This window comes from Anolis sagrei, chromosome 9 (assembly GCF_037176765.1).
Source record: "Anolis sagrei isolate rAnoSag1 chromosome 9, rAnoSag1.mat, whole genome shotgun sequence".
Classification (NCBI taxonomy): domain Eukaryota; kingdom Metazoa; phylum Chordata; class Lepidosauria; order Squamata; family Dactyloidae; genus Anolis; species Anolis sagrei.
In genome coordinates this window covers 17,699,487-17,727,474 of record NC_090029.1, presented here as the reverse complement: position 1 = coordinate 17,727,474, position 27,988 = coordinate 17,699,487, and the positions used below count along the sequence as shown (strand labels likewise).

At 43.4% G+C, this 27,988-nt stretch overlaps 1 protein-coding gene across 1 annotated transcript in view; it reads right to left on the bottom strand.

The window, feature by feature from the left end:
- Positions 1–467: 467 nt before the first annotated feature.
- The window catches only part of RGMA (repulsive guidance molecule BMP co-receptor a), a 63,363-nt gene continuing 35,842 nt past the window's right edge, over positions 468–27,988 (bottom strand). Inside the window, exons 3-4 of the mRNA XM_060755637.2 lie at positions 7,207–7,721; positions 468–4,939 (exon numbers count right to left, since the gene is read on the bottom strand). Coding sequence (XP_060611620.2) covers positions 4,220–4,939; positions 7,207–7,721 — 1,235 coding nt within the window. The 3' untranslated portion in view covers positions 468–4,219. The remainder of the gene's footprint in view (positions 4,940–7,206; positions 7,722–27,988) is intronic.

Below are 27,988 nucleotides of genomic sequence, written 5' to 3'. Positions count from 1 at the left end.
TTCAGGAAAGCTTCCATGGACAACAGGCTCCTCGGCATGGAAAATGGAACAACAGCACCTCCCCGTGGTCAGAGTTGAGCACAACCTTGATCTCTGTTTATGCACTCTCTGTCTTCATTAATTGTATAACGGCATTTAATGTTTGCCGTATATGTGTTCTATAATCCACTCAAGGAGATAGGGTGGAATATAAACAAAGTGTATTAGTAATATTGTCAAAGCAAATAATGTAGACTTTCTGCTGTGATAATCTGGACTAGGTGGCAGTGTAGATCCAGCCTGATTCTACCCCTCAGCATGCATTGCTGGAACAACTGGGGTAGAAATCCTCACTCTTTATCCTCTTTTAAACAGACCCAATGTCCCGTTCTTTTGCTTCTAAAATTACAAGGCACAGGAGTGACTCTGCTACATTTCCTATCCAAAATGATGCCACAAACCCAAAATATACATTCAGCCACACCGTGTTGGGAAGAAAAAAAAAGTTTTACTTGCATTTTCGTCAATAAATAATTTACAGTATGTACATCGACACCCCACATAAGTTCTACATGCACAAAAGAAGTCAGAAGAGTGGGAGAGGGATGTGAGATTGGCGAATGCTTTCAATTTTGCTTTCAATTCTCTTGATGGGTCTTCATTGACTTAGTGTTGCTCACCAAGCCAGAACTTGTCGAAGCCTGACTGAAACAAACCAACTGGTCCTAAGCATAATCGAGGGGAAAAAGTAAAGTGCATCCTTAATTATCTGAATACAAGAAACATTGCAATGGCTGGGAGAAGGCGGAGAGAGCAATTTGAGAGGATGAGAATGTGAAAAATGGGCATCATCAAGAAGTCCTTGTTTTGTTATGGCTGGGCTTCCAAGTCTAGCCAACTAATGGTTTTCTTGGAAAGATTTACTGAGGCATTTTGTTGCTACTTGGTGGTAAAGCTGTAAGAGTAGGACTTCCCCAAAGGGCAGACGCATAGATATAGATGATAGTGATAGGTAAATAGAAAGAGATAGGTAGATAGATAATTATAGATATTGACAGCTGAAATAGATGATAGATTAGATTAAGGAAACATCAAATAGGTGATGGGTAGAGGTGATAGATATTAGAAGATAGATGATAGACAAGTAGAAAGTGTTGACAGATTATATAGATAAGATTAGGTAATAGAAAATTGTGATAGATAATCGGAGATGATAGATAGATAGATAGATAGATAGATAGATAGATAGATAGATAGATAGATAGATAAAATGTAATAGATAGGAGATGATAGAAACATAAATCTGATTGATAATAGAAGATAGATAGGCATGATAGATAAGCAGAAAGAGCAGATAGATGATATAGATAAGGGTAGGTAACATAAGAAAGAAAGAAAGAAAGAAAGAAAGAAAGGTAGGTAGATAGGTAGGTAGATAGATAGATTGACAGAATGCAATAGATCAGAGATGATAGATTATAGAAACATAAAATAGGTAGAGGTGATAAATAATAGAAAATATAGATAGATGATAGATAAGCAAAAAGAGCTGATAGATGATATAGAAAAGGGTAGGTAATAGAAGATAGATGATAGATTGATAGATAGACAGACAAACAAAATGTAATAGATTGGAGATGATAGATTATAGGAAAATGAAATAGGCGATAGAGGTGATAGATAATAGAAGACAGAAAGATAGGCATGATAGATAAGCAGAAAGAGCAGACAGATGATATAGTTAAGGGTAGGTAATAGATAGATAGATAGATAGATAGACAGACAGACAGACAGACAGACAGACAGACAAATAGACGGGCAGACAAAATGCAATAGATTGGAGATTTTAGATTATAGAAAAATAAAATAGGTGATAGAGATGATAAATAGAAGATATAGATAGATGATAGATAAGCAGAAAGAGCTGATAGATGATATAGATAAGGGTAGGTAATAGTAGATAGATAGATAGATAGATAGATAGATAGATAGATAGATAGATAGATAGATAGATAAGAGAGGGAGGGAGAGAGAAAATGTAATAGATCGGAGATGTTAGATTATAGAAAAATAAAATAGGTGATAGAGGTGATAGATAATAGAAGACAGATAGACAGGCATGATAGATAAGCAGAAAAAGCAGATAGATGATATAGATAAGGGTAGGTAATAGAAGAAAGATGGGTGGGTGGATGGATGGACAGATAGTACTCTCCACAATATCCCTGGGCTTTCCTCTTCAGTCTCCAGACTTGTCTTGTTCATCCACAACAATGCATTTGCTCAAATCTTATATCAGGGCTGGGTGGTGCAAATCTTGCACCATTGGTGTCACACATCCTTTGTGTTGAATGGCAGAACTGTGGAACCCAAGGTCAACCTGCACAAGCCTTCTTTTGCCATCTCAAATTGGATGCAACACTTGGGTGATAACCTTCGACCTCTCTTCCACAAAGGGTGATTGATTTGCAGAGGTGTCAGCCGCCAACCGGATTCTAGGCATGAACCTGAACACAGGCCAAACACTCTTGGATCTACACTGTAGAATGAATGCCGTTTGGCTCAGTGCTATGGAATCATAGGAAGTAGTTGATGAAGCACCAGCACTTTTGAGTGAGAAGGCTAAAGACGGTGGGAAACTACAATTCCCAAACTTCCATAGAATTGAGCCATGGCAGTGAAATTGCACTACTCAAAATGAGAGATCCAAGGCCACTTTTGGAGACAATTGCCTTTGGGGCCCAACATTGCCTTCTGAAAAATTTATGGGGAAAATAGAGCTGTGACACTTTTCATTTAGACCCAGATATAGCAAACACATATAGTACGACCTCCAAATCCGCTGGGCATATATCCCTTCCAAGACTCCCTCAGTAAATACTTGAAACCATGGATAACAACCATCTATATTTTGACTATGTAGGTTGAGTATCCTTTATGTAAAATGTTCGGGGTGGCATACTTGCTTATACATAACGGAACAGCGATTTGAGCAAACTACTATGCATGTGCCAAAGGTATGTCTTTAGATATGCCACTGTAGTAGTTTGACCAATTTGACTGCAAACATTCGATCATTGAGAGTCTTAGGATTGGCAGTTTTATGATGTACTGTGAATTACCTGCCGGAAAGCTCTACACCTGCTGTTTAGGAGGGTTTAACCCTTTGAAAGGACTAGTATAAGGCCAGGGAATGAGAGACGAGCTTTGGAAATGAAATATAAGAGTTGGAAATCCAGGGCTGGGCCACAAAGGCAGCTCCCAAAGCCTCAAAATAATACCTGAAATGGCCAGAAATCTATGCCTGGTTTTGAAAAAAAGGACACATTTTTCTTGATCAGTGAGACATAAGAGGGGCACAGAAACCCTTTTCAGAGTTATAGTGTTACACCTTGAGGAAAAGCAAGTCAAGCATTGTGTTTGTGTGTGTGTGAGAGAGAGTTGAAGCAGTTGAGGGAGTCCGGAGGAGTCAAGGACCATAAAGACTTTGGGGAGTCTCCTGTTGACTCCAGGCCAACCTTTGCCCAACCATTGCCTTAACACAATAAAAAGCCCCCAGCTTCAGTTTCATAACCCAAAACATATGCAAAGGCAACAACCAACAATTGCACAAGTGAAAAGATAGAGAATAGATGTGCATCAGCAGCTGTTTGCACACTCAACACCAAGTGTTCCAAAGTAACAAGGAAATAATGTGCAATCTGGTTTCTCAGAGAGCAGTTGGCACTCCCTGGCAGAAGCAGGTACATCCGATGGACCAACAGCCACAAAGGTGCCAAAGTTCTTTCTATTGTGCATCTGACTCTTTTCAATGGGGTTTTGCTTACTTTATGTCTGTCTGTCTTTGTTGACATCAGTTGCACTCCAACCATTTTTTCCCTCTGGTGCTAGCCCTCCAAAAAGATCTGACTTTACACAAATGCCAATGTCACAATCACCACAAACCACTCGTAGCACAACGAAAGGAGGCGCTAGGAGTGAGAGCAACAGGATGAAGGGAACTGGGAAAGGGGGCTACTTTGGGATCCTAATCTAGTAGAGAAGATTCAACAGTCAAGAGAGAACATCGGTACTCCTGAAGTTCCAAATGCCATTCAACATGTTGGGTTTTCTGCAGGGAGAGAAGGGGGCAACAAAACTCCAGTGTGCAAGCCTCGGCCTCTGACTTAATCTAACACAACTCTTTCATCTGCTGGTCCCTTGGTTTTGCAGACTTCAAAGGTCTACTGTGATGTTGGGTTTATAGGGACAGGGCTGGACACTGGCTCAACCATGTCAAGACCACCAGAAAAAGCACCAGAAGAGGAGACGTAAAACGTTCTGAGGTGGCCATGTTGCCCGGCTCCAACGCTTGTGTCCTTTCATACAAATGCAACTTGTCCTTGCTGGAGTGGAGCATTTTGACATCTTCAAAAGCATAGTAAGCTGCAAGGGTGAAGTTGACGTCACCTGTCGTCAGAAGGTCAAAGACGCAGGACTGGAAGTACAAGTCCTCCACCGGGAGCTTTTCGCGGCACTTGATCATGGCCGACTCATAGGTGAAAGCCTCCGGTGAAGAGGGAAGGCTGGGGCCTTTTCGCCGAGCCCAGTTTTCTGTGCTCTGGGTGGTGGAATGGAAAGCCTGGAAGTCTATCTGCTGGTTGAGCGGACAGCCCCGGAGACAGAGGTAAAGGCCCTGGTTGTCTCCATCTTCTACTGCTTCCACCACCTCCTCAGGCATTCGCACAGCGAAGGTCAGATAGTGTCCCACCTGCCTCACCACAATGGTGGTGCCGATGTACTTGGCCTGGATCTCTATGTGCTGGCCAGAGACTTTCTCAGTAATCTTCAAGCTGTTGGCCCCGTGTTTGTCACCACCATTTTTTGAGCCATCAGCGAAGGCAGCAGGGAGTTCATCCATCTCCGCCTGGTAGACTTTCTGTTCCACACATTCCTGGAAGCTTTTGAAGATGATGGTGAGCTGCATAAGGAGGAAATTGTGGGGAAAGATGAGATGAAAGAGGAAACAGTTACTCAGTGGGACAAAGATGCCAAATTCAAAGCAGACCCATCTCACACTTGGTCTCCACCCTCCAATGTAGTCCTTAGGACCCTTAGGACCCTCTAGTGGTACATCTAGAGCAGGGCTTCTCAAACCTTTTCAACCATTGAGCCCTTTTTGAAGCAAAAGTTTCTCATGGATCTCCAAGACATGTTTATCTATCTATCTATCTATCTATCTATCTCAGGCAGACGCAAACTTTTTTACACATTGTGTTTTAAAATTTGAAAGACTGACCGGGCCAGTGGCAGCTGGATGGAGAGTGTTTGTTTGAACTAATTGAAAAAAAAATGAACAAATTCCCATGAACGTTGCACAGATCTCATTTGTAGTGCCAAATTTTTTAAAAAAAAATAAAAAGGAAAAGAAAGAAAGAACAATATAATATTTAAAATGAAGAACAATTTTCATGAACATAAACTTAACAGCATTTCGGTGGAAGTGCAGTCCAACCCCCTTCAGCCAAGAAGAAAAACCACAATCAAAGCATCCACAAAAAGTCACAACATCTATTTCATTGATTGTCTTTCTCTCATGTTAACCAATAGAGCTTCCACTGAGAGATTTCTTTCCAGCCCAGCACAGAAGTTTACTTACTAGAAGTCTCAGCTAGTCCTCCTCTTTGCAGGTTCAGCCATTCATTGGAACTCTGGCTGTTGCTGCGATGGAGGGACACACCTCTCCCTCTCCTGATCCGGGGTTTCTGATGCTGAGCAGAATTCTGGGAAATGTAGTTAAGGGCAGGGCCTTTTACGTTCTCTGCCATAGGGCTTCTCACATTCCCAAACTACATTTCCCAGCATTCTGTGCTTTCTTTGTCTCTTTCCCAGTGAACTCTGCTTTCTCCCTGCTGCTTCCCTCTCCTAAGAGTGTGAGGCCATTCATTTAAAGAGGAAATGCAGCCTTTTTGGCTTTGCTTTTTTCCCTTGTGCTGAACATGAAACTGACTTTGGGAGGCTTCCATGGTTTACAAAATGCAAACAAAAAAGTATTGGGTAAGTTTCGATCCTTATGTTTTTAGTGCTGGCTATGCTTGTGCATCAGATATTATGTTGTCAGTATGAAGTTCTAACTAAAAATTGCACGCCCCTAATATATACATTATATACAATATAACATATAATATATAAACATATATTGGGGTTTCATGAGAAACCATTGCTTCAAAAAGGGCTCCACAAATGAAAAAGTTTGAGAGACATAATATTTTGTTGGAAGTGGATAAATGAAACTGCAGGTTTCGTGGATATATAGGTCATGCTATACATTTTGAAATGAGTCCTTTGAGAAAGGTATATTCATAATAGGAAAAATGTATTCTGTGAAGGCTTAGCAAATTAAGATTAATGCAAAAAAGGGAAAGAACAGCTTCATTATGTTTTTAGAAATTTCCCCAAGAGTAGTTGTGTATATACAATTACAGTACAACCCCATATCCGTGGTTTCATTTATCTATGTCTGACAAAATAGGTGTTTTCTAGTTTCTCCAGCATGACTCTTAGGTATTTTTGGGCCAGAAGTCATTTATTTTGACAAGACTTGCTATTTTTCACACCCTCTGTGAATTTAGGGATTGTACTGTATATTGCTTTTTAATGATGTGAGCTACCTTGGGTCTCCATATAGAGAAAAGACAGGATAGTAAATAAAGTAAAATAAAATAAATTGGGGAGAGAATACCCACAAGAGGGCAGCATTCTCGAAGTAAACAGCTCCACTAGTAGGTTGGAAGTGGAACTACTAGGAATGGAAACTTTCAGAAACTTCAGTGTCTTGGAGAAAACACTACTATCATTTCCTTCCTCACTACAAATTCATGGATTTTAGGAGCAGAAAATACATTTGTGATCTGGAATGTATTATGTATGTGTGTGTGTGTGTGGTGGGGGGGGGGGGATTCTTTGCAGAAAGTTCTGCTTTCTGTGAAGGAAACCTTTTGCACAAGAAATCTAATGTCTACACCCAAAATTGTGTGAATTTTTCACACAGAATGAGTTGTTTCTTGGCACCCAAGCCAGCCTGCTATGGCACTTTTCCTACTCTAGATCATGTATTCATAACTGCAGTTGCAAATTCCAGCATTTCTTTGTGTCCTTATTGAAGACAGCTGAGCAAGAATCCCATTTTGCTTTTGTTTCACACAAATGTAGCACAATTTGCAAATTTTGATGGTTTTCAACACTTACCTTGCTGGTCGCTGTGGCCATGGAACCGGGTCGGACAGGTGTGTTTGTGACCTGGACGTTTAGGTAGCTATTGTCTATGAGGGGCCATGCCCCTGGGATTTTACATGTCTGGAAACTGTCTGAAAAAGTCCTCAGATGGGGATCCCCGAAGAGCCCACAATGGGTGTAGTTGGGAGGTGGAGAGTGTTTGTGGAAGCTCCTCTCATAATGGCAGATCTCGGGGCTGTCGGAGCGCTCCTGGCTATCAGCACGGGGCAGGGGTCGGACCCGTGGTGGGGAGGTGGGCCCTTCCTTGGAGCAGTTGTGCTGTGCCATGAGGTCGTCGATGCCGTGGACGGCGGAGTGGTAGAACAAGTCCCCCCGGCAGGTGCGGGCCGTGTGGTGGGTGCAATGGGCGTAGGCCCGGAGGGCGGTGCAGAACTCAGGGGTCTCCTCGGCACCCAGGTGGTGCGGCCCTGATGATGTGGCTGCCAGAAACTCAGAGTTGCACTTCATGATTCTGCACCCGGATGTCACTGGGAGGGGAAAGGAGAGAAGACAGCAACAGGTGAGGAAGGTGAGAGTCCTGCAGGGATTTCGTCCCTTTTCGCTTCCCTGGTTGCCCTTATTTATTTATTATTTATTTAAAACATTTATATTCTGCCTTTCTCACCCCGAAGGGGACTCAGGACGGAGCACAGCATATACACGGCAAACATTCAATGCCGGGACACAGATTCACATACAATACATAAACATTTATCAAAATATTAAAATACACCATTTAAAACCATCCTAGCCATCCGCATCAAATCCAATTGGCCCTGTCATCTTTCCTATGGCTGTTTTATTGCTCTGTCCCGAAAGCTTGGTCCCACAGCCAAGTTTTTACCATCCTTTTAAAGGACAGGAGGGAGGGGGCCAACCTGATCTCACCAGGATGGGAATTCAATAGCCGGGGAGCAATCACCCAGAAAGCCTTGTCTCTTGTCCCCATCAAACGTGCCTGTGACATTGGCGGGACGGAAAGCAGGGCCTCCTTGGAGAATCTAAATCTCCGTGATGGTTCATAGGGGGAGATGCATTCGGACAAGTAATTCCATGCACTCTTTGCAGTGGGAATCTAGGCTCCCATTTGCATGTGGGCAGAGAGGAAAAATATATGTGCCATATATTATAGGAACATGCAATGGGATCCTACAGGGCAGTGGTTCTCAACCTGTGGGTTGGCAGATATTTTGGCCTTCAACTCCCATTAATAACTTAGTTAGCATAACTAACTGGTAGTAAACTGGCTGGGATTTCTGGGAGTTGTAGACCAAAACACCTGGGGACCCACAAGTTGGGAACCACTGATATAGGGGTCCTATACCACCTCTTAAATAGTTTAACCATATGCACAGTATATATACCCCTGTATCCTTGGATTCTATATCCACAGATCTATATCAACTTTTACTTAGTATAACTTCAGATATATAGTTGACTCTATCCACAGATTCTATATCCAAGGATTTATGTCAACTTTAACCTAGTGTAACTTAGAATCATAGAATCAAAGAGTTGGAAGAGACCTCATGGGCCATCCAGTCCAACCCCCTGCTAAGAAGCAGGAATATTGCATTCAAATCACCCTTGACAGATGGCCATCCAGCTTCTGTTTAAAAGCTTCCAAAGAAGGAGCCTCCACCACACTCCGGGGCAGAGAGTTCCACTGCTGAACGGTTCTCACAGTCAGGAAGTTCTTCCTCATGACACATTATTGTTTTTTTTATTATTATTTACTTCATTTCCATCCTGCTCTTCTCACCCCCCAGGGGACTCAGAGTCCTCTGTATTCATGGATTCAGGATCCACAGATCTATATCAACTTTCATTTAGTGTAACTTTAGACAAAAAACGAATCCTCCATATACATGGATTCAGGATCCACAGATCTATATCAACTGTAACCTAGTATAACTTGACAAATGCAGTTAGTCCTCTGTATTCATGGATTATATATCTACAGAGAGAAACGTGCCAAGAGGAAGGCGCATCAAACCAACCCTGACCGGGACCGCCTTCCACCTGGAAACTGATGCCCTCACTGTGGGAAAAGATGCAGATCAAGAATAGGGCTCCACAGTCACCTACGGACCAACTGCCGGAACACCGACCTTGGAGGACCATCATCCTTAGACTACGAGGGATCACCTAAGTAAGTATCTACATATCCAAATTTGGTCCACCGAATGAAAATACATTCTGCATATCAGATATTTGCATGACTATTCATAACAATAGTAAGAGAGTAACTGGTAGGTTTAGAAGTGTTCTCCTAAAGTCTCAGAACAGGGAACATGCATCTCATGACCGGTAGAAGGAGCTGTTTCCTCAGGACAAGAAACACTCAGTTTTCGGCTCTGGCCCAACTGACTCCACTTGCCGTTTCACGCACGTCTCCATATAAGGCTAAATTTCCAAAGCCAGGTGTTGCATATAAACTTGGACAAGGCTAGTATGTGTACAATACATATGTGTGTGAGAGAGTGTGTGCGAAGCAGAGGGATGTGAGCAAAACAGATGTGCAAGCCACCCCTTCCTTTTAACTCCTGGCTCTCCATACTGTTGCAAAGCGGGAACACGAACCAAGCCAGGCTGGATCCCAATAAAATCCATATCTGTGTATTCTAAAAGCAAACCTTGATCATGCCATTTTGTATAAGGGACACACACCATTTGGCTATCTCACTACATGTAATGAGACGAGTATCCACTGATATCTATGGGGGATTCTGGAACCAAACCCTAGAGCAGTGTTTCTCAACCTTCCCAATGCCACAACCCCTTAATACAATTCCTCCTGTTGTGGTGACCCCCAACCATAACATTATTTTCCTTTTTACTTCATAGCTATAATTTTACTACTGTTATGAATCATAATATAAATATTTGATATGTAAGATGTATTTTCATTCACTGGACCAAATTTGGCACAAATACCCAATACTGGTAGGGTTTGGGGAGGGGGGGATTGATTTTGTCATTTAGGAGTTGTAGTTGCTGGGATTTATAGTTCACCTACAATCAAAGAGCATTCTGAACTCCACCAACTTGGAACTGAACCAATCTTGGCACACAGAACTCCCATGACCAACAGAAAATACTGTGTTTTCTGATGGTCTTCGGCGACCCCATTGACACCCCTCATGACTCCCCCAGGGGTCCCGACCCCCAGGTTGAGAAATGCTGCCCTAGGGAATATCAAGAGACTATCGGGTGTCATTGGTGCTCAACCATATGCCTCTAAGGCTCCATCTACAGTGACATATAATCCTGTTTCTAAATGCAGATTAAACACGGTTTGGTGGGCATTGACCTTGAGTTTTGGTGTTGTAGTTCACCTACATCCAGAGAGCACTGTGGACTCAAACAATGATGGATCTGGACCAAATGTGGCACAGATACTCAATATGTCCAAATAAGAACACTGGTGGAGTTTGGGGAAAGTAGATCTTGACATTGAGTTGTAGTTACTGGGATGTATAGTTCACCTACAATCAAAGAGCATTCTGAACCCCACCAGCAATAGAATTAAGCCAAACTTCCCACACAGAACCCCCATGACCAACAGAAAATACTGTGTTTTCTGATGGTCTTTGGCGACCCCCTCACAACCCCCTCCCCAGGGGACCCAATCACCAGATTGAGAAATGCTGTCAAAGAGGATATCAAGAGACGATTGTGTATCTTTGCCAACTCACCTTGGTGCTCAACCATATGCCTCTAGGACTCCATCTACAGTAACATATAATCCTGTTTCCAAACGCAGATTAAACACATTGAACTGGATTATATGGCAATGTAGACTGATCTAATCCAGTTTAAAGCAGTTAATCTGCATTCTGAAACTGGATTGTATGGTAGTGTAGATCCAGCCTAAGAAGACTAGAGCACAAGTTGAAGACATTAGTAGGCCAACTTATTATACAGTTTCACTGATATGCAAAGAAGTTTGAAGATCATATAATTGTTCTGGAGGATCTAGTTTTGTCCTCTTAAGTTGACCATTGAGCAACTCAATGGTCAACTTCTGCTAGTGATGGCGATGGGATGGAGATGAAATCTCCCAGAAACTGCTGTGCACCATTTCTTGTAGGCTAAAATGGTACCTTTCTCCTCCCAGCATCTTGGATGCTTACTGAGACAAAAACCTTGCAAGTCCTAGCTCATATGCTGCAAGAATGAGAACTTTTTTTTGTCATGTCAGGAGCAACTTGAGAAACTGCAAGTCGCTTCTGGTGTGAGAGAATTGGCCGTCTGAAAGGTCGCTGCCCATGGGACGCCCTGATGTTTTGATATTTTTTACCATTCTAGTGGGAGGCTTCTCTCATGTCTCCGCATGAGGAGCTGGAGCTGATAGAGGGAGCTCATCCGCGCTCTCCCCAGATTTGAACCTGCGACCTGTCGGTCTTCAGTCCTGCCGGCACAGGGGTTTAACCCACTGTGCCACCCGAGACATCTTTGCATTTCATTTTGTGCAACTGCCCACTTGAAAGCAATAAAATTGAGAAGCAAAACAGCAAAGGTTGGTTGTTGCAAATGCCAGCCTTGAGACTATCACAATTGGTCCTGATCACAGTCCTAGTTCAACAATATAGTCTGAGGTGAGTAGACAAAGAACCAAATTCAGCCTTAGGGTGGATCCACAATGTAGGATTAATGCAGCTTTAACTGCTCATGGCTCAATGTTATGTAATCCCCTGACTTGTATGTGGTCTTAGAAGGCCTGGAGCCTCCTATGCAAGATTTCAAAGCACTGAGCCAATGTAGATAGGACTTCATTACAGGCATCACATATAGGACTTCATTCATTCCCGCCTATTTCTACACACTTCTAAAACAATTCACATACGAAGTATAATGGAGCCCACTATATGATGCATACTGTCTTTTGCCTGTTGTCCATGGTATTTTGTTGGGGAACTGTGCCAGAAGTGTGGAAAAGCAATGGGGAACTGAAATCAAGGAGAAAAATCTTCTAAGCTCCTGATGCACATGGAAACAGGAGAAAGCACTTACTTACATGTAGTTTGGGACCTGTCAGATTCACACCTGTCAGAATCATTTCAGTGACATGGAGGAATGAGTGGTCTTCTACTGAGCATTGATGCTCCACTGCTTTTCCAAAATCCTGTTGCATGAGCCTGGCATGCAAGGTTTTGGAGTACTGCGATTTTGAAATTTTCCCTGATTTTTCCCTCACTTGTGTGATTGAAACCTCACAAATCATTTTGGGAGAAAGGGTTGAAAATAAGAGCATCTGATGGGATGTGAAACATAAAATTATTTGGGTTGTTATAGATTTTTCAAAAGAAGAGCTACAAGACCAAGAACAAGCCACGAGAATAAAGATGAAGATCCACCCAGAGGAAAAGTATTCTCGCCATACATCAAGGGAACCACTGACCGCATAGGGAAGCTGATGAGGAAACACAACATACAAACTATCTACAGACCCACCAAGAAAATCCAACAAATGCTACGTTCAGCAAAGGACAAGAGGGATCTTCTCACCTCTGCAGGAGTCTACCGTATACCATGCAGCTGTGGACAAGTCTACATAGGGACCACCACACGCAGCGCCCAGACACGCATCAAGGAACATGAAAGGCACTGCAGACTACTTCAACCAGAGAAGTCAGCCATAGCTGAGCACCTGATGAACCAACCTGGACACAGCATATTATTTGAGAACACAGAAGTGCTGGACCACTCTCACAACCACCATGTCAGACTACACAGAGAAGCCATTGAAATACACAAGCATGTGGACAATTTCAACAGAAAGGAGGAAACCATGAAAATGAACAAAATCTGGCTTTAAAAAAACCTCTAAAATTGCAAGAGCACAACAACAGAGAGGAAGCAGGCAGGGACATCTAATTACCTCTCAACAAAAGTGTGCTCCAGGCACAGTCAGCCCATTGTATGCTAATCAGGGTGGTCAGTTGAAACATTCACACCTAGCTCCAGCAGAAAAGAGTCCTTTGTCTCGCCCTGGTCATTCCACAGATATATAAACCTCTTTTCCCTAGTTCTAACAGACCTCACTACCTCTGAGGATGCTTGCTATAGATGCAGGCGAAACGTCAGGAGAGAATGCCTCTAGACCAGTGATGGGCAACCTTTTGAGCTTGGTGTATCAATACTCGCCAAAAAAACCGAGCATAACTTGGGTGGGGTGTCACTTTGAGAAAAAAAAACATAATTTCATGATATTTATAATTTAATAACAAAAATATATTATTGTAATATATAACTGTATTTAATAAACCAAAAACTAATTATTTAACTTACCTGCTTTTTCTATAATGCCATATATCTCGGCATTATAGAAAAATGCTGGTGTAAGAGCCAAGGATGAAATATCCTTCTTGGGATGCGGCCCCATCTTCTCTGTATGTGGCCACATGCAGCTGTGTGTCATCGAAAATGGCTACGCGTGTCAGTGCTGACACACGTGTCATAGGTTCGCCATCATGTCTCTAGACCATGGCCATATAGCCCGAAAAAACCTACAACAACCCAGTAATTCCGGCCATGAAAGCCTTCGACAATACATAAAATTATTTCTTCTTAAACTCAACAGGACAACACATTACGCTAAGAGAATGACCTCTACCCACTTTCTGCAACTCATGGGAAGAGGTCTGTAGAAATGTGAAACTGCATTAATGGTACAATGTAGAGCCAGTCTAAGTCCAGTTTCATTCCTGGTTTGACTAGAGAGGGAAACTGCCCCTTCTTTGCAATCTCTTCTGCAGGGAAGACAAGGGCTTCCGTTGGGAATGTGGTGACAGCAGGGCTCTCAAGCTGAGACCCATCCCACCACGTTCCGCCTTAATCTGTTGGCACGGCTGCCTCCTTCTGCACCTTTACTCAGCACCTGCGATGCCTTCTGATTGCACAAACACCAGTGTGAGTCAATCTCTTTGGCACGGAGGCAGGACACACTGGCCAAGAGAGGAGAAGAATGCCTGTGGTTCAGGGGCCGTTTGAACTAAGGGAGAAGAGGCATGCTGCAATGTTGTGGTTGTGCTCCATTTCCCAAAACGATCCCCATAACGCACCTTAAAATCCAGGTCACTGTATTGAGGGATGGGGTTTTGGGGAGCAAGGAGCTATAAAGGATGATATATCCAGCCCTTTCCTGCTAGCAAGCTACACATCCAGATGTAAGGACATAGTTGCAACTCCACATCATATTCCTACTCGACAGTTATGTGTGATACTTCAAACTTCAGTGTTCCGCTCACCATGTAACTGCAACCCTCAATATTGCCTGCCTGGATTTTAAGGTGGGCTTGGAGGGATCATTTATGGTCCTAGAAATTGCACCATGATTGAATCCTAGTGTTCTAGTCTGATCAGCATCTGCTCAGTAAAGTTCCTCTCTGAGAAAAGGATCAGTTCATTAAGTGGGAAACCTTTTACAGGAATCTTTGGACCCTTCCACACTGCCCATTTATCCCAGGATCTGAGTCCAGATTACCTGTTTATCCCAAGTTATCTGACAGTGGGGACTCATATATTCCAGTTTAAAGCAGATAATCTGGGATCAGATTCTGGAATAAAGGGCAGTGTGGAAGGGCACTTTGGAAGCAAGCAAATGCATACGTCAGGCAATTCTCTTGCAAGAACATCTTCAAAAATGGTACACATTTTTGTGTGCAGAAAAGCACATTTTCTGCACACAAATCTTGCCTTCTGCACAGAAAAAGAAATGCATTTTCCTGCAGAAAACAGGATCTCTGCATACTGATAACACGCACAAGGTTCCTCATCATTCCAAGCTGCAAATCTTTTCAGCATACAGGACGTTTTCTTTGTTCTTCAGCTATTGATGGAACATGTTCTAATATTCATATTATACCTACACTGCAAGCTGGAACATCTTCATGGAAAGCATCCATTGAGCTACACAACCTAGGAGGGAGAGAGCCAGCTCAAACTGAAGTAGATCCAGCCCTTCACAAATGTAAAGTGCCACTAATTTAGGCTGATAAGAGACAAAAAATATCTTTGCAATTTTTTAAGAAACACTGGGGAGAGGGGGAGCTTTTCACTCAAGGCTCCCCCTCTCCCCCAGTACTTGAACTGAAGGTATAATTCAATCTGTTTGGCACACAGAAGGTGACTAGAAGTAAACTGAGCAAGAACAGACCTGCAAGAGTTTTCAGTCCTCAGGCTTCAAATCGATCTCTCCAAACTGGGAGAACTGGCATTGCATTGGCAAAGGCGGTTCAATGTAAGTCAAGGTGGGCAACTTTGAACTTCTTTCTTCCAGAACTTGGTCATTCCCAGACCAGTAGAAGCAAATGGAAGTGACGCAGACAACCCCCAAAACATCATGTAAACATTGGGAAAAGAAAGCTCAACAAAAAAAGATCAGGCTGAGGAGACAAATTCCAAGTTGGCATAAGTAGGGAAGCAAATGAAACTCAAAATTCACAGAAATATAGGCGGGTAAAATGCAATCTGTCAACCCAACTTCTGTGGTTTCTTCAGCTCCCCATCAGTCCACTCTCCTTCATATATTAAGAAGCAACAACTATATTGAGAGAGACAACAACAAGAGAAAGGTGCTGTAGGTGTATCTGATGGATCGCTATGGGAAACAGAAGGTCATACTAAGAATGTCTTTGATTTCATCAAGCCAGGTTCTTCTTATCTAAGCTGTGGCTTGCTCAGTCCTCCATGGTGGACTTTATGGCTCTGGACCAGTGAATCAACTTCAGGTTTTAGCTACCAAGATTAAAGGAACTCTCTGAGGTGCTGAACCATCTCTTTGGAATTGATTCAGCACCTTGGATAGCTCATTGAAATCCAAACTAAAGCCCAGAGGACATTGGCTGTCTCCTTGACTTGGGAGCTACCAATGGTCACTGCCTTCCTAATAACCTTGCACATCTTTTATAGTTCCTGGAAATGTGTCAGTGAGGTAAATCTTATCTTTGGATATTGGCAGAAACTGCCAAATAATCAATTGTACTAGCTCCTTATTGATAACATAGGTATAGGCACCCTGCGTTATGTCATGCTGGGTTCCATCGAGACATTGCAAATGACACAAAGAGAGGACCTCAAGAAGTTCTGACCTGACTTGTTTATCTTCTGTAGTATCTCCCAACTTCATTTGAGGTTTCTCTTGTTCCACCTGTATGTTTTGTTGCTGGATTTCTGGCAGGGAGTTCTTAACATGTGGACTACAAATCACACAATTCCATGGGATGCAATCCTAGTGTTATAATTGAGGACAAAGGGGACCCCAGAGATGCTATTGTGTTTTATTCTTCTTGCTACCTTCTTCCCCCACTTCTAGAATTGGGATCAATGGACCTCCTGTCTTGTTGGTGGATACAACATGTTGGGAAAGCAACTCCATTCCTTGCCAATGTCTACCTTCCTGCCTCTCCCCAAACTGGCATGCTCTTTACTGCTTTGGGAACAGCCTTGGAAAGTGGATTTGAACAGAATCCAAGAAAACTCTTGTTTGTTCATTTCCCTGTAATCCATTTTCCATCGACTCACAATGCATCTGCATTTCAGCTGTGGGCAACTTAGCTAGATGTTTGTTTCTGCCAAAGTTTTTTTTTTTGAAGTGTGTGTGTGTGGGGGGGGAGGGAGGTTCCAATGTTAAGCTGGGACATTATGGGAGATAGAACTGCTCAAACCAAAAGAAAGACAGAACTGGGATGTGGGTGTCAGTTCAGATTGAACTTCTTGGAAACATGAGCACACCATATTTTGTTTCCTGAAATACATTGTGATTCTAGCCATTTTGAATCTCCTCTGGGAGAGATAAAGTTGGGTATACATGATGATGATAAACAGTTTGACAGCATGATTTGGTGGAAGAGGCAAAAGCACACCTAAGTCTACCTTGCCTAAGGAAATCCTATGAGATCCATTGGGTCACCATAAGTCAAGCAGACACCTGAAGGCACAGGCACAAAACATCGGATCTTGGTCCCTTTCTTCCAAATGCTGCAGGAACTTCCAAAGCATGGAAGAAACTACCTTTTTGGACAACTTCTCCCATGACCCTGGGGAATTTCATCTAAAAAAAGAACCATTCCCAAACCCAGAAGAACTGACAAAGAATACCAGATGTGGGAGGCTCCATTTTAGAAAAAGGAATTGCACAACCACCTCTGAGTCCTTCTCCCCTAAGAAAACTCAACAAGATGCATGGGGTCACCATAAGTCAACAGGAGACATGAAGGCACACACACACAGATCAGAGCTTGATCCTTTTCCCCCAAAATGCTTGCAGGCCAGAATTTCCAGAGAATGGGAGAAGGTGCCTTTTGGAATTGTCCTTCTCAGAATCCTTGGTGTAATCTAACAAATATAGTCCAAACAGAGAAACCCCCCAGGTCCAGAAGGACTGCCAAGGAACACCAGTTCCTTCTTTCAGAAGAAGGAACTGGACAAACCACCTCTGAGTCTTTCTTGCCTAAGAAAACCCAGTGAGATGCACAGGGTCACCATAAGTCAACAGGAGACTTGAAGGTGCACACACACAGAGAAGATGTGGGCTTGATCCCTTTTCCCAAAATGCTCACAGGCCAGAACTTCCAAAGCATGGGAGAAGGTGTCTTCTTCATCTGGCCAAACCATCTCAGAGTTTTCCTTGCCTAAGAAAACCTGACGTGATGCATGGAATCACAATAAGTCAACAGGAGACTTGAAGGTGCACACACACAGAGAAGATGCGAACTTGATCCCTTTTCCTAAAATGCTTGCAGGCCAGAACTTTGAAAGCATGGGAGAAGGTGTCTTCTTCAACTGGCCAAACAACCCCTGAGTCTTCCTTGCCTAAGACAACCTGACGAGATGCATGGGGTTACCATAAGTCAGCAGGAGACTTGAGCGTGCGCACACACACAAACACACACATACACACAAGATCTGAGCTTGATCCCTTGTCCTGAAATGCTTGTAGGCCAGAGTTTCAAAAGCATCAGAGAAGGTTTCTTCTTCATGTGGCCATGCCACCTCTGAGTCTTCCTTGCCTAAGAAAACCTGATGAGATGCATGGGATCACCATAAGTCAACAGGAGACTTGAAAGAGCACACATACACACACAAGATGTGAGCTTAATCCCTTTTCCTGAAATGCTTGCAGGCCAGAGCTTCCAAAGCATGGGAGAAGGTCCCTCCAGCCAGATTGTGGGAGCGACAGTCCAAAACAAAGTCCAAAAAAAGACAGAAAAGGAATGCTCTTGACTCTATTTCAAAGGAAGGGATGGGAAACACCACCTCTGAGGATTCCTCACCTATGGAACCTCCATAACTTGAAGACGCATAAGCACACACTGTGTGAGGAGGTTTTGGCCGCCCCCCACACTTAGGTTGGGCAGCAATTCACGCCTCTTTTCCATGTTGTAGAAAGGCCTTGCATCGAGGCAATAGGGTCGAGAGGGTGCCCACCAGGGAAGGAAGCCAAACTGCCAAGGCCTGGGAGGAGAGAGTGCCCTTTGGGGCAACCCTGGTGGGAGACCATTCATCTCAGGGGTCTTTGAACTGCTAATCGGCAGTCAGATCTTCCCAGCAGAGAAAAAGATGGATTATCCCTCTCTTGTTTGCATGACAAGCCGTTGGAAGGGACAAAAAGAGAGGTCCCATAAACCCGATTAGGCCAGGATAGAGGAGAAAAAAAGGGGTGGGAGTAGAGACCTTGAAAGCAGCAGTTCCAAAGAAAGGAAGAAAAGAAGAAAGAGAAGACCAAAAGAAAGACAACGAATCAGGCCATCTAGAGTGTAAAAAGAGAGAAAGAATGAGAGAAAGAATCCGAGAGAGCAATATATTTGTCGCCATGTGCAAAAGGAATGAGGTCAGGTTTCAGCCGGAGAGGCGTGAAAGCAGGGAGGGAGATGTGTGAAGAAACCGAGCCAGCATTCCTAAAATTGAGATTTTATTGTGTGTGACTTTGGAGCAGGGAGAGAACAGAGAAGCAAAGAGAGAAAGATGTCTGTTAAACTGAGGCTGAACAGACGGATTTGAGGTTGTCCTGTTTCACGGAAAGATTGGGGAACGTCTCCAATTGGCAACTTTCTTTTTTATTTATCACCAATTCCATTTGCCTCTTGCAAAAGGGGGTGTAGTGGGTCACCACTGGCCATGTATATTATTATTATTATTATTATTATTATTATTATTATTATTATTATTATTAGAAACACAACAAGATGAGTCCACAGCAAACAAGATCACTCTGCTGGCAGATTGTAATCTTGTCAGCGACGATTGTGTTTAAGTGCAGGCCAAGATCTTAAGGCATTGCACCCAGTGTGCCAATCACCACTCGGTTTGTGCCAGAGTCTTTGCATGATGATGGTGATGATGATGATGATGATGATGATGAGTAGTAGTAGTAGTAGTAGTAGTAGTATTCTGTTTGGGGGAAAACTAAAGCTATATTTGTCGGCAACGATAATTGACCCCTTGAATCTTGTTATTGTGAATGTGATTGATTTATTTGTAGCCCACCTTTCTCCTCAAAGGACTCAAAGAAGCTTACTGTCTAGGCCAGGCATGGGCAAACTTCAGCCTTCCAGGTGTTTTGGACTTCAACTCCCACAATTCCTGGCCTCAGGTCCTTTCTTTTTCCCCCTCAGCCGCTTAAGCAGCTGAGGGGGAAAAAAGAAAGGACCTGAGGCCAGGAATTGTGGGAGTTGAAGTCCAAAACACCTGGAAGGCTGAAGTTTGTCCATACCTGCTAATATTGTCCAAGCCCTTATATACCCACTCAAACTGGAGACTGTGCCTACACTGTGGAATTAGTGCAGTTTTGAGATGGCTTTAAGTGCCAGTTCTCAATACTATGGGCTCTCGGGAGCCGTAGTTTGGTGCTGGGTTTCACAGCATTTATCCTAGGCAGTTCAAGTGAACTGCATGTATCTTACAGTGTGGATGCCTCTGATGTTACTGGGGTTGGGAATCTCTTTTGGGCTTTAATCTGGAGTCTTGAAGGGCTTTCCAGGATGGCTATCTGTCAGGGTTGCTTTAAATGCAATTTTCCTGCTTCTTAGCCCCCAGTGGCGCAGTGGGTTAAACCCCTGTGCTGGCAGGACTGAAGACCGACAGGTCGCAGGTTCGAATCCAGGGAGAGGTGGATGAGCTCCCTCTATCAGCTCCAGCTCCTCATGCGGGGACATGAGAGAAGCCTCCCACAAGGATGATAAAAACATCAAATCATCCAGGCGTCCCCTGGGCAATGTCCTTGAAGACGGCCAATTCTCTCACACCAGGAGCGACTTGCAGTCACTCCTGACATGACAAAAAGAAAAAAGAAAAAAGCAAGAGGTTGGACTGGATGGCCCATGAGGTCTCTTCCAACTCAATAATTCTATGATTGCTGGACCCAACCAGTCCATTGGGTAACCCATTCTTTTAAAGTTCAGAGTGGATCAATGTCCCCATTGGCTTGGATGCCACTTGCTACCTCTGTCCACATGCAACAAATGTCCCAAGTTGTGTTTAGGACTGATCAAGGAAGAAGAGGGTGAAGTTGGGGGTTTTTCTCAGAGAGTGAAAGCTCCCCTTTCCCATTTCTTCGCCCTCCTCTTTCCTTCTTTTATCCAGTACCATCCATCAAAGCCTGGCCCCTGCTCCCCACAGCTGTCCCTTTGGAAACAGAATGCCTGCCGCTTGTGCTTGCGGAGAATTAGGAGCAAGGTTTACAAAAGGCAAACTTCAAAGCAGAGGTGCTCCTTAGAAGTGAAACCATAAACCTCGGCTTGAAAAAGAATCCCTTTCATACACTGTCGAAGTGACCAGATTCCATTGCTTTGACTTTTTCCCTTTCTTTGACAGAGGACTCTGGGCCTCCACTCCAACATGACCAGCAAAAACAAGAAGTTAGGAAATCCTGGGATAGGAGTAAGATTTGGATGCTCTGCCTTGAGTCTGAAAGCCTTTCTTCACTGTTGAGATAAGGTCAGGATGGGTTGTACTACAATTCCCATCATTCCTAATGCCAGGATGGGGGTGGTGGGAGTTGTAGTCAAAGCTCCGGAAGGGTTCCCCATGGATTGGCCAAAGCCGTTTTCATCAAATCTGGACACCGGAGTTGACTATAGCTGAACAGAGCTTGTTTTGAACCTTGCCTGGAGATCTGAACCCTGGCCTTGCAAAATCCTAACATCAACACTCAACATCATTGTATTGTCGAAGGCTTTCATGGCCGGAATTGCTGGGTTGTTGTAGGTTTTTTTGGGCTATATGGCCATGTTCTAGAGGCATTCTCTCCTGACGTTTCGCCTGCATCGAAACGTCAGGAGAGAATGCCTCTAGAACATGGCCATAGGTAAAGGTAAAGGTTGTCTCCTGACATTAAGTCCAGTCATGTCTGACTCTAGGGTGTGGTGCTCATCTCCATTTCTAAGCCGAAGAGCCAGCGTTGTCCATAGACACATCCAAGGTCATGTGGCCGGCATGACTGCATGGAGCGCTGTTACATGGCCACATAGCCCGAAAAAATCTACAACAACTCAACATCATGTTGGCTCTTAAAAGTACCTATATACCAGGCCTGGGCAAACTTTAGCCCTCCAGGTGTTAGGAATAGTGGGAGTTGAAGTCCAAAACATCTCATGCCTGCTATATACACATCTATAAGTCTACAACTATGTCTAAATCTATAAATCTATATATATATATATATAAATCTATAACTCTAAGGAGCCCTTGGTGGCACAGTGGGTTAAACCACTGAGCTGCTGAGCTTGTTGACCGAAAGGTCACAGCTTCGAATCTGGGGAGTGGCGTGAGCTTCCGCTGTGAGCCCCAGCTTCTGCCAACCTAGCAGTTCGAAAACATGAAAATGTGAGTAGATCAATAGGTACCGCTCCGGTGGGAAGGTAAGGGCACTCCATGTAGTCATACTGGCCACATGACCTTGGAGATATCTACGGACAATGCTGGCTCTTCGGCTTAGAAATGGAGATGAGCACCACACCCCAGAGTCGGACACGACTGGACTTAACGTCAGGGGAAAACCTTTACCTTAAGTCTACAACTTTAAGTAAAAAAAAATCAACCCAATGCTTTCAGGTCCATGATTCATAATTTTGGCCCCCAAACCTGCCTTTGGCTTATGAGTGAGGTTGATGTATACATGAATATATATGACACATCCCACTCTTCCTTTTATGAGGTGCTAGTGGCTAACAGTCTACATGAAAACATTGTTCATATCACAAATTACAAACTTGACAAATCACAGCTTCCAAAATACAAATAAGCAAAACCACAAATTATAATGTCTGTAAAACACAAAGGAGAGAAATACAAATACAAATCCACTCCATCCAATGAATCCTTACACAGGAAAGGATGAACCTGGACTGGGGGGCTGCATCTATACAATGCATGTCAAACGCAAGGCCCGCCATGTCATTTTATGTGGCCCTTTAGATGTTGATTCTGACTCCTGTAGTCCTTCTCATTAGATATCATAGAATCTTAGAGTTGGAAGAGACCTGGTGGGCCATTCAGTCCAACCCCATTCTGCCAAGAAGCAGGAAAATCGCATTCAAAGCACCCCTGACAGATGGCCATCCAGCCTCTGTTTCAAAGCCTCCAAAGAAGGAGCCTATACCACACTCCGGGGCAGAGAGTTCCACTGCTGAACAGCTCTCAGAGTCAAGAAGTTCTAGAGCTGTTGGGAGTTAACTAGAGTTGATAGGAGTTGTGATGCAGCAACATCTGGAAGAATGTAGTTTTTTCTTGAGTCCGGAGAGTGGAGTTTGGATTTAGAGACTAGGTTCGTAGATATCTTGTATTACGTTAAAATGTTCTTTATCTATTTCTCAACCTAAGTTTTCCTCAATTGCAAACCTCAGTCACAAGGGCTGTTGGGTTGCAATTCCCATCACCCCCAAAAGTGATGGGAGTATTTTGCTCATTAATATCTGGAGACACAAAATGGGGAAAAACAGAAGAGCACCGACCACTACTTTAAAAAAATTATAGCTGGTCCTCTGTCTCCACTATCCATGGATTCTCCATCCATACATTCAACACTTTGAAGGCAAGCATGAGATCGATGTGGTCCTTGATGAAAATGGAGTTGACACGCCTGATGTACACTGTAGAATGAATGCAGTTTGACACAACTTTAACTGCCATGTCTCAATGTTGTGGAATCATCACATATGTGGGGCTGATCGGGGTAAATTGTAGAGGTGATTGCATATCAAGTCTTGTTGTTGTTTGGTTTGGTATTGTGATATGGTTTAAGGGTTAATCAATAAACCATTGTTGTTGTTGTTGTTGAATCATCAGTTGCAGTTTTACCAGATCTTTGAGCCTTCTCTGCCAAAGAGTGTTGTGACGTCACCAAAATACACATCCTAGGATTCTAATGCATTGAACCATGGCAGTTAAAGCAGTATCAAACTGCATTCATTCTACAGTGTAGTTGTACCTTAAAACTATTTGGGAGCACCAGAAAGGAACATTTCCCCCTCTCATTTATGTCTGTTTCAACTGCTCATGAAGGGAAAAAAGAACCATAGAAGCATAGAGTTGGAAGAGACCTCATGGGCCATCCAGTCCAACCCCATTCTGCCAAGAAGCAGGAAAATTGCATTCAAAGCACCCCCAACAGATGGCCATCCAGCCTCTGTTTAAAAGCATCCAAAGAAGGAGCCTCCACCACACTATGGGGCAGAGAGTTCCACTGCTGAACAGCTCGCACAATCAAGAAGTTCTTCCTAATGTTCAGATGGAATCTCCTTTCTTGTAGTTTGAACCCGTCCTTGCTGCAATGACTTCCATAAGTTTCAGCTTGCTCTAACGCTCCTGGCATGCAGAGACCTCATTGTGGGAACCTGAGGCTTAGGATGGTGAAGCTCAATCCAATAGCATCCTATGGGCTCCTTTGCTCTGCCTAATCTGCATTAAATACCAAGGCAGGCAGGGAAAGAGCCCCGGGTGCAAATCTCCAAACAAAACCCCAAAGTACACAACACCGAGGCTGCCAAACATTGCAGCATCGCAGGTGGAGGTGCCGATTCCAGTGAAGGGCGTGGAGGATTGAGTGTTCAGGAGCCGTGCAACCTACAGATATCGTTACTTTTCCATATATATAAAATACTATGCTGGCCCTTGTTATATCAGTGCAAAATCCCACTCAAAACGAGCGTTAGGTAGACCCCTGGAAACGTGGATCTTGGCTCCATATTCTTGGGCCTCCTTCCATTGTGGAATGATTATCCTCCCATCCCAGGATGATTTCTTCTTTCCTGCTGCCAAAAGATATTGCAAAACCAACGTTGTTGCCTGGAGGGAAAATGGAACCGAGGCGGTTTGTGAGAGCGAATGAGGCATGGCTCCTATTGAAAGCAGGGCTGCAGGTGTTCGTTGACTCATGTATGGGATTAATGGGCCAAAGAGCCTTGCCAATAGCCTATGCAAGTTACTAGACCACAGGTTTCATTCAGTTTGCCAGACCACCTGCCTAGGCATAGCCATGTTAATTGAGATGGGGGTTGGGGGAAGCAGCCGTTCCTGTAGAACCACAACATCTCTCAAAGCCAGCTCCCAACTGGTTGAAAAGATGGCATTCCTTTGGGGCTTGCTTCCTAATTTTGCAGCCAGAAATAAGCCCGATTTAGAGCTTGGAAAGTTACTCTTTACAGGTAATGGGTTACAGATGTAATTCCGCTCACTTCGAGGAGTTAACCTGATAGCTGAACATTTCAAACAGAAACTCTTGGATGCCACAATTTTCCAAAATTACAGTACAGTACAGGCAGTCCCAGAGTAACAAACACCCAACTTAGAAACAACTCAAAGCTACAAACAGGGGTGAGACAACAGGAAGTGAGATAAATCTGCCCTTCGGAAGGGAAATGCACTCCAGGAAGTGTTGTTACCATAGGGAAAAATCTCTCCAATGAAGCTTTATCACCAAATTCTTGGTTCCACAAGAATCCAATTCTCATGGAGACAGAAAGTGAGCTGAAATTTACTGAATAGGGGAACAGACAGTAAAATTAACATCACAGGAGCGTTCACCCTTTCCTATGCTATCAAAAGTTTATATATATATATATATATATATATATATATATATATATATATACACACACACACACACACACACACACACACACGCACGCACGCACACACTGGAGCCCCTGGTGGCACAGCAAGTTAAACTGCTTAGCTGTTGAACTTGCTGATCAAAAGGTCAGCAGTTTAAATCCAGGCACCAGAGTGAGCTCCTGCTGTTAGGCCCAGCTTCTGACAACTTAGCAGCTCAAAAACATGCATATGTGAATAGATAATAGGTACCACTCTGGTGGGAAGGAAACAGTGCTCCATGCAGTCATACTGTCCACATGACTTTGGATGCGTCTACAGACAACGCTGGCTCTTCAGCTTACAAATGGAGATAAGCACCAACCCTCAGAGTTGGACATGACTAGACTTAATGTCAGGGGAAACCTTTACCTTTTATTTATACACACACACACACACACTAGCTTTGGTACCTGGTGTTCTTGGGTTATTTGAAGGGTTTTTTTTTTAATTCTATAAATGGTCCCATAAGGCTATGGGTGAACTACAAATCATACCATGACAAGAGGATTCCCCCAAACTCCATGAGTACTTATAGTTGGGCATATGTTTGGCCCAGATGTGTCATTGGTAAGCTTCGGTGTGGCATCTGGCTGCAGGATGAACTACAACTCCCACCACGGTGGGTCAGGTTTCCTCAAACTCCTCCAGTAGGTTCAATTGGTCAAAAGGGTTCTGTGTGCCAACTTTGGGCAAGACCCGTTATTGGTGGGGGTCAAAGTGTCTCTGGATGTAAGTAAGTGAACTACAACTCCCAGAAATCAAGGTCAGTTCCTCCCAAATCTCTCCAGTATGTTCAGTTGGTCATAGGGGTTCTTTATGCCAAGTTTGGGCTAGGTCCATTGTTGGTGTGGTCACAGTTTCTCTGGATGTAGGAGAACTGCAATTTCCCTGAATCAAGGTGAATCCCTCCCAAACCTCTCCAGTATTCAAATTTGGGTGTATCAGGTATGTGTGCCAGATTTGGTCCAGATTCATCATTGTTTGGGTTCACAACACACTCCAGATGTAGGTGAACTACAACTTGTATAAAGGTCAGTTTTCCCCAAACCTCTCCAATATTGTTTATTGGTCATGGGGGTTCTGTGTGCCAAATTGGGTCCAGACCCCTTTTTGGTGGGTGTCACAGTGCTCTGTCTTGATATATGGCTGGAGTTACACTTAATATGTACCTGCTACTACTTGCATACAAATCCAACTTTAGAATAATAATAATAATAATAATAATAATAATAATTTATTTATTTAGAACAAACCTTAAGAACCTCTCTTGTTTGTAACTTGGAGACTGCCTTTACAAACCCCATATCCACGAGGGATGCACTCCAAGACTCTCCTTCCTTGGATACTTGAAACTGTGGATAATAGTGGGCTCTATATTTTGGCTATCCTTGGGCTGGAAGCATACCATAGTATCACATTGAAGTATCTATTCCCACAAACACTTCTGGGTGGTATATTTTTGGAGCTTGGGTAAGTGAGACTGTGGATACTGAATCTAAGGATAAGCAGGATTCATAAGATGAACATAGACTTCCTTTTAGTTCCTTTGACAAAAGCTGCATGTTGCAAAGCTTTTGGCCTTTTGGTGCAATATGTACTATGTTTTTCTCCATACTCTAACCTAAACATTACAATGGAACACAAGATAGAAACACAAGCCAGCACTTGCACAGTGTTATCAACCACCTTCAACTCTTCGATGATATGGCACCTCCTAACTATTGCTGGATCTGTGCTGCCATAGAATACAGTTTGAATAGGATTATCTGGGTCCTCCAGGTGTTTGGAACTTCAACTCCCAGAAATCCCAGCCATCTTACCAGCTGTTAGGAATTGTGGGAGTTGAAGTCCAAAACACCTGGAGGACCAAAGGTTGGGAACCACAGGTAGACACATATCATGAAGCTTGAGTTTGACTGAACTGAATTATATGAGTCTACGCTGACCATGTAATACACTTCATTATATGGCAATGTAGATGGGGCTAATATTGTTCCATTTCACTCAGGGGCCAGCCTAGCACTTGTGGGAAACCTAAACACAAAATAGATATTGTATTGTCAAAGACTTTCATGGAGGGAATCACTGGGTTGTTGTAGGTTTTTTTGGGCTATATGGCCATGTTCTAGAGGCATTCTCTCCTGACGTTTTGCCTGCATCTATGGCAAGCATCCTCAGAGGTAGTGAGGTCTGTTGAAAATAGAAACTAAGAAATAGTTCCAACAGAACTAGGAACTAGTTCCATCAGACCTCACTACCTCTGAGGATGTTTGCCATAGATGCAGGCGAAACGTCAGGAGAGAATGCCTCTAGAACATGGCCATATAGCCCAAAAAAGTCTACAACAACCCAAAAGAGGTATTCCTATTGCTCTCTTCTATTGTTCCTTCCCAAACAAGACTTCCAAAGAGGTGTACAGTATGGCCCCTTTATCCGCGGAGGAGATGTCTCTGGACTTCTGGTGTATACACAAAACCAAACCCATTGAAATGAAGGATTTCTGGCTCAAGAATGCCACAGAGACAAATTGGAGGATATAGAATGACCATATTTTTGTCAGAAGTGGGTGAATGAAATGGTGAGAGACAGTTGCATGGATACAGGGGTTGCAGAGTGCTGCATTGAAATTTGGGGACTCTTTAAAACTATACAATTCCAT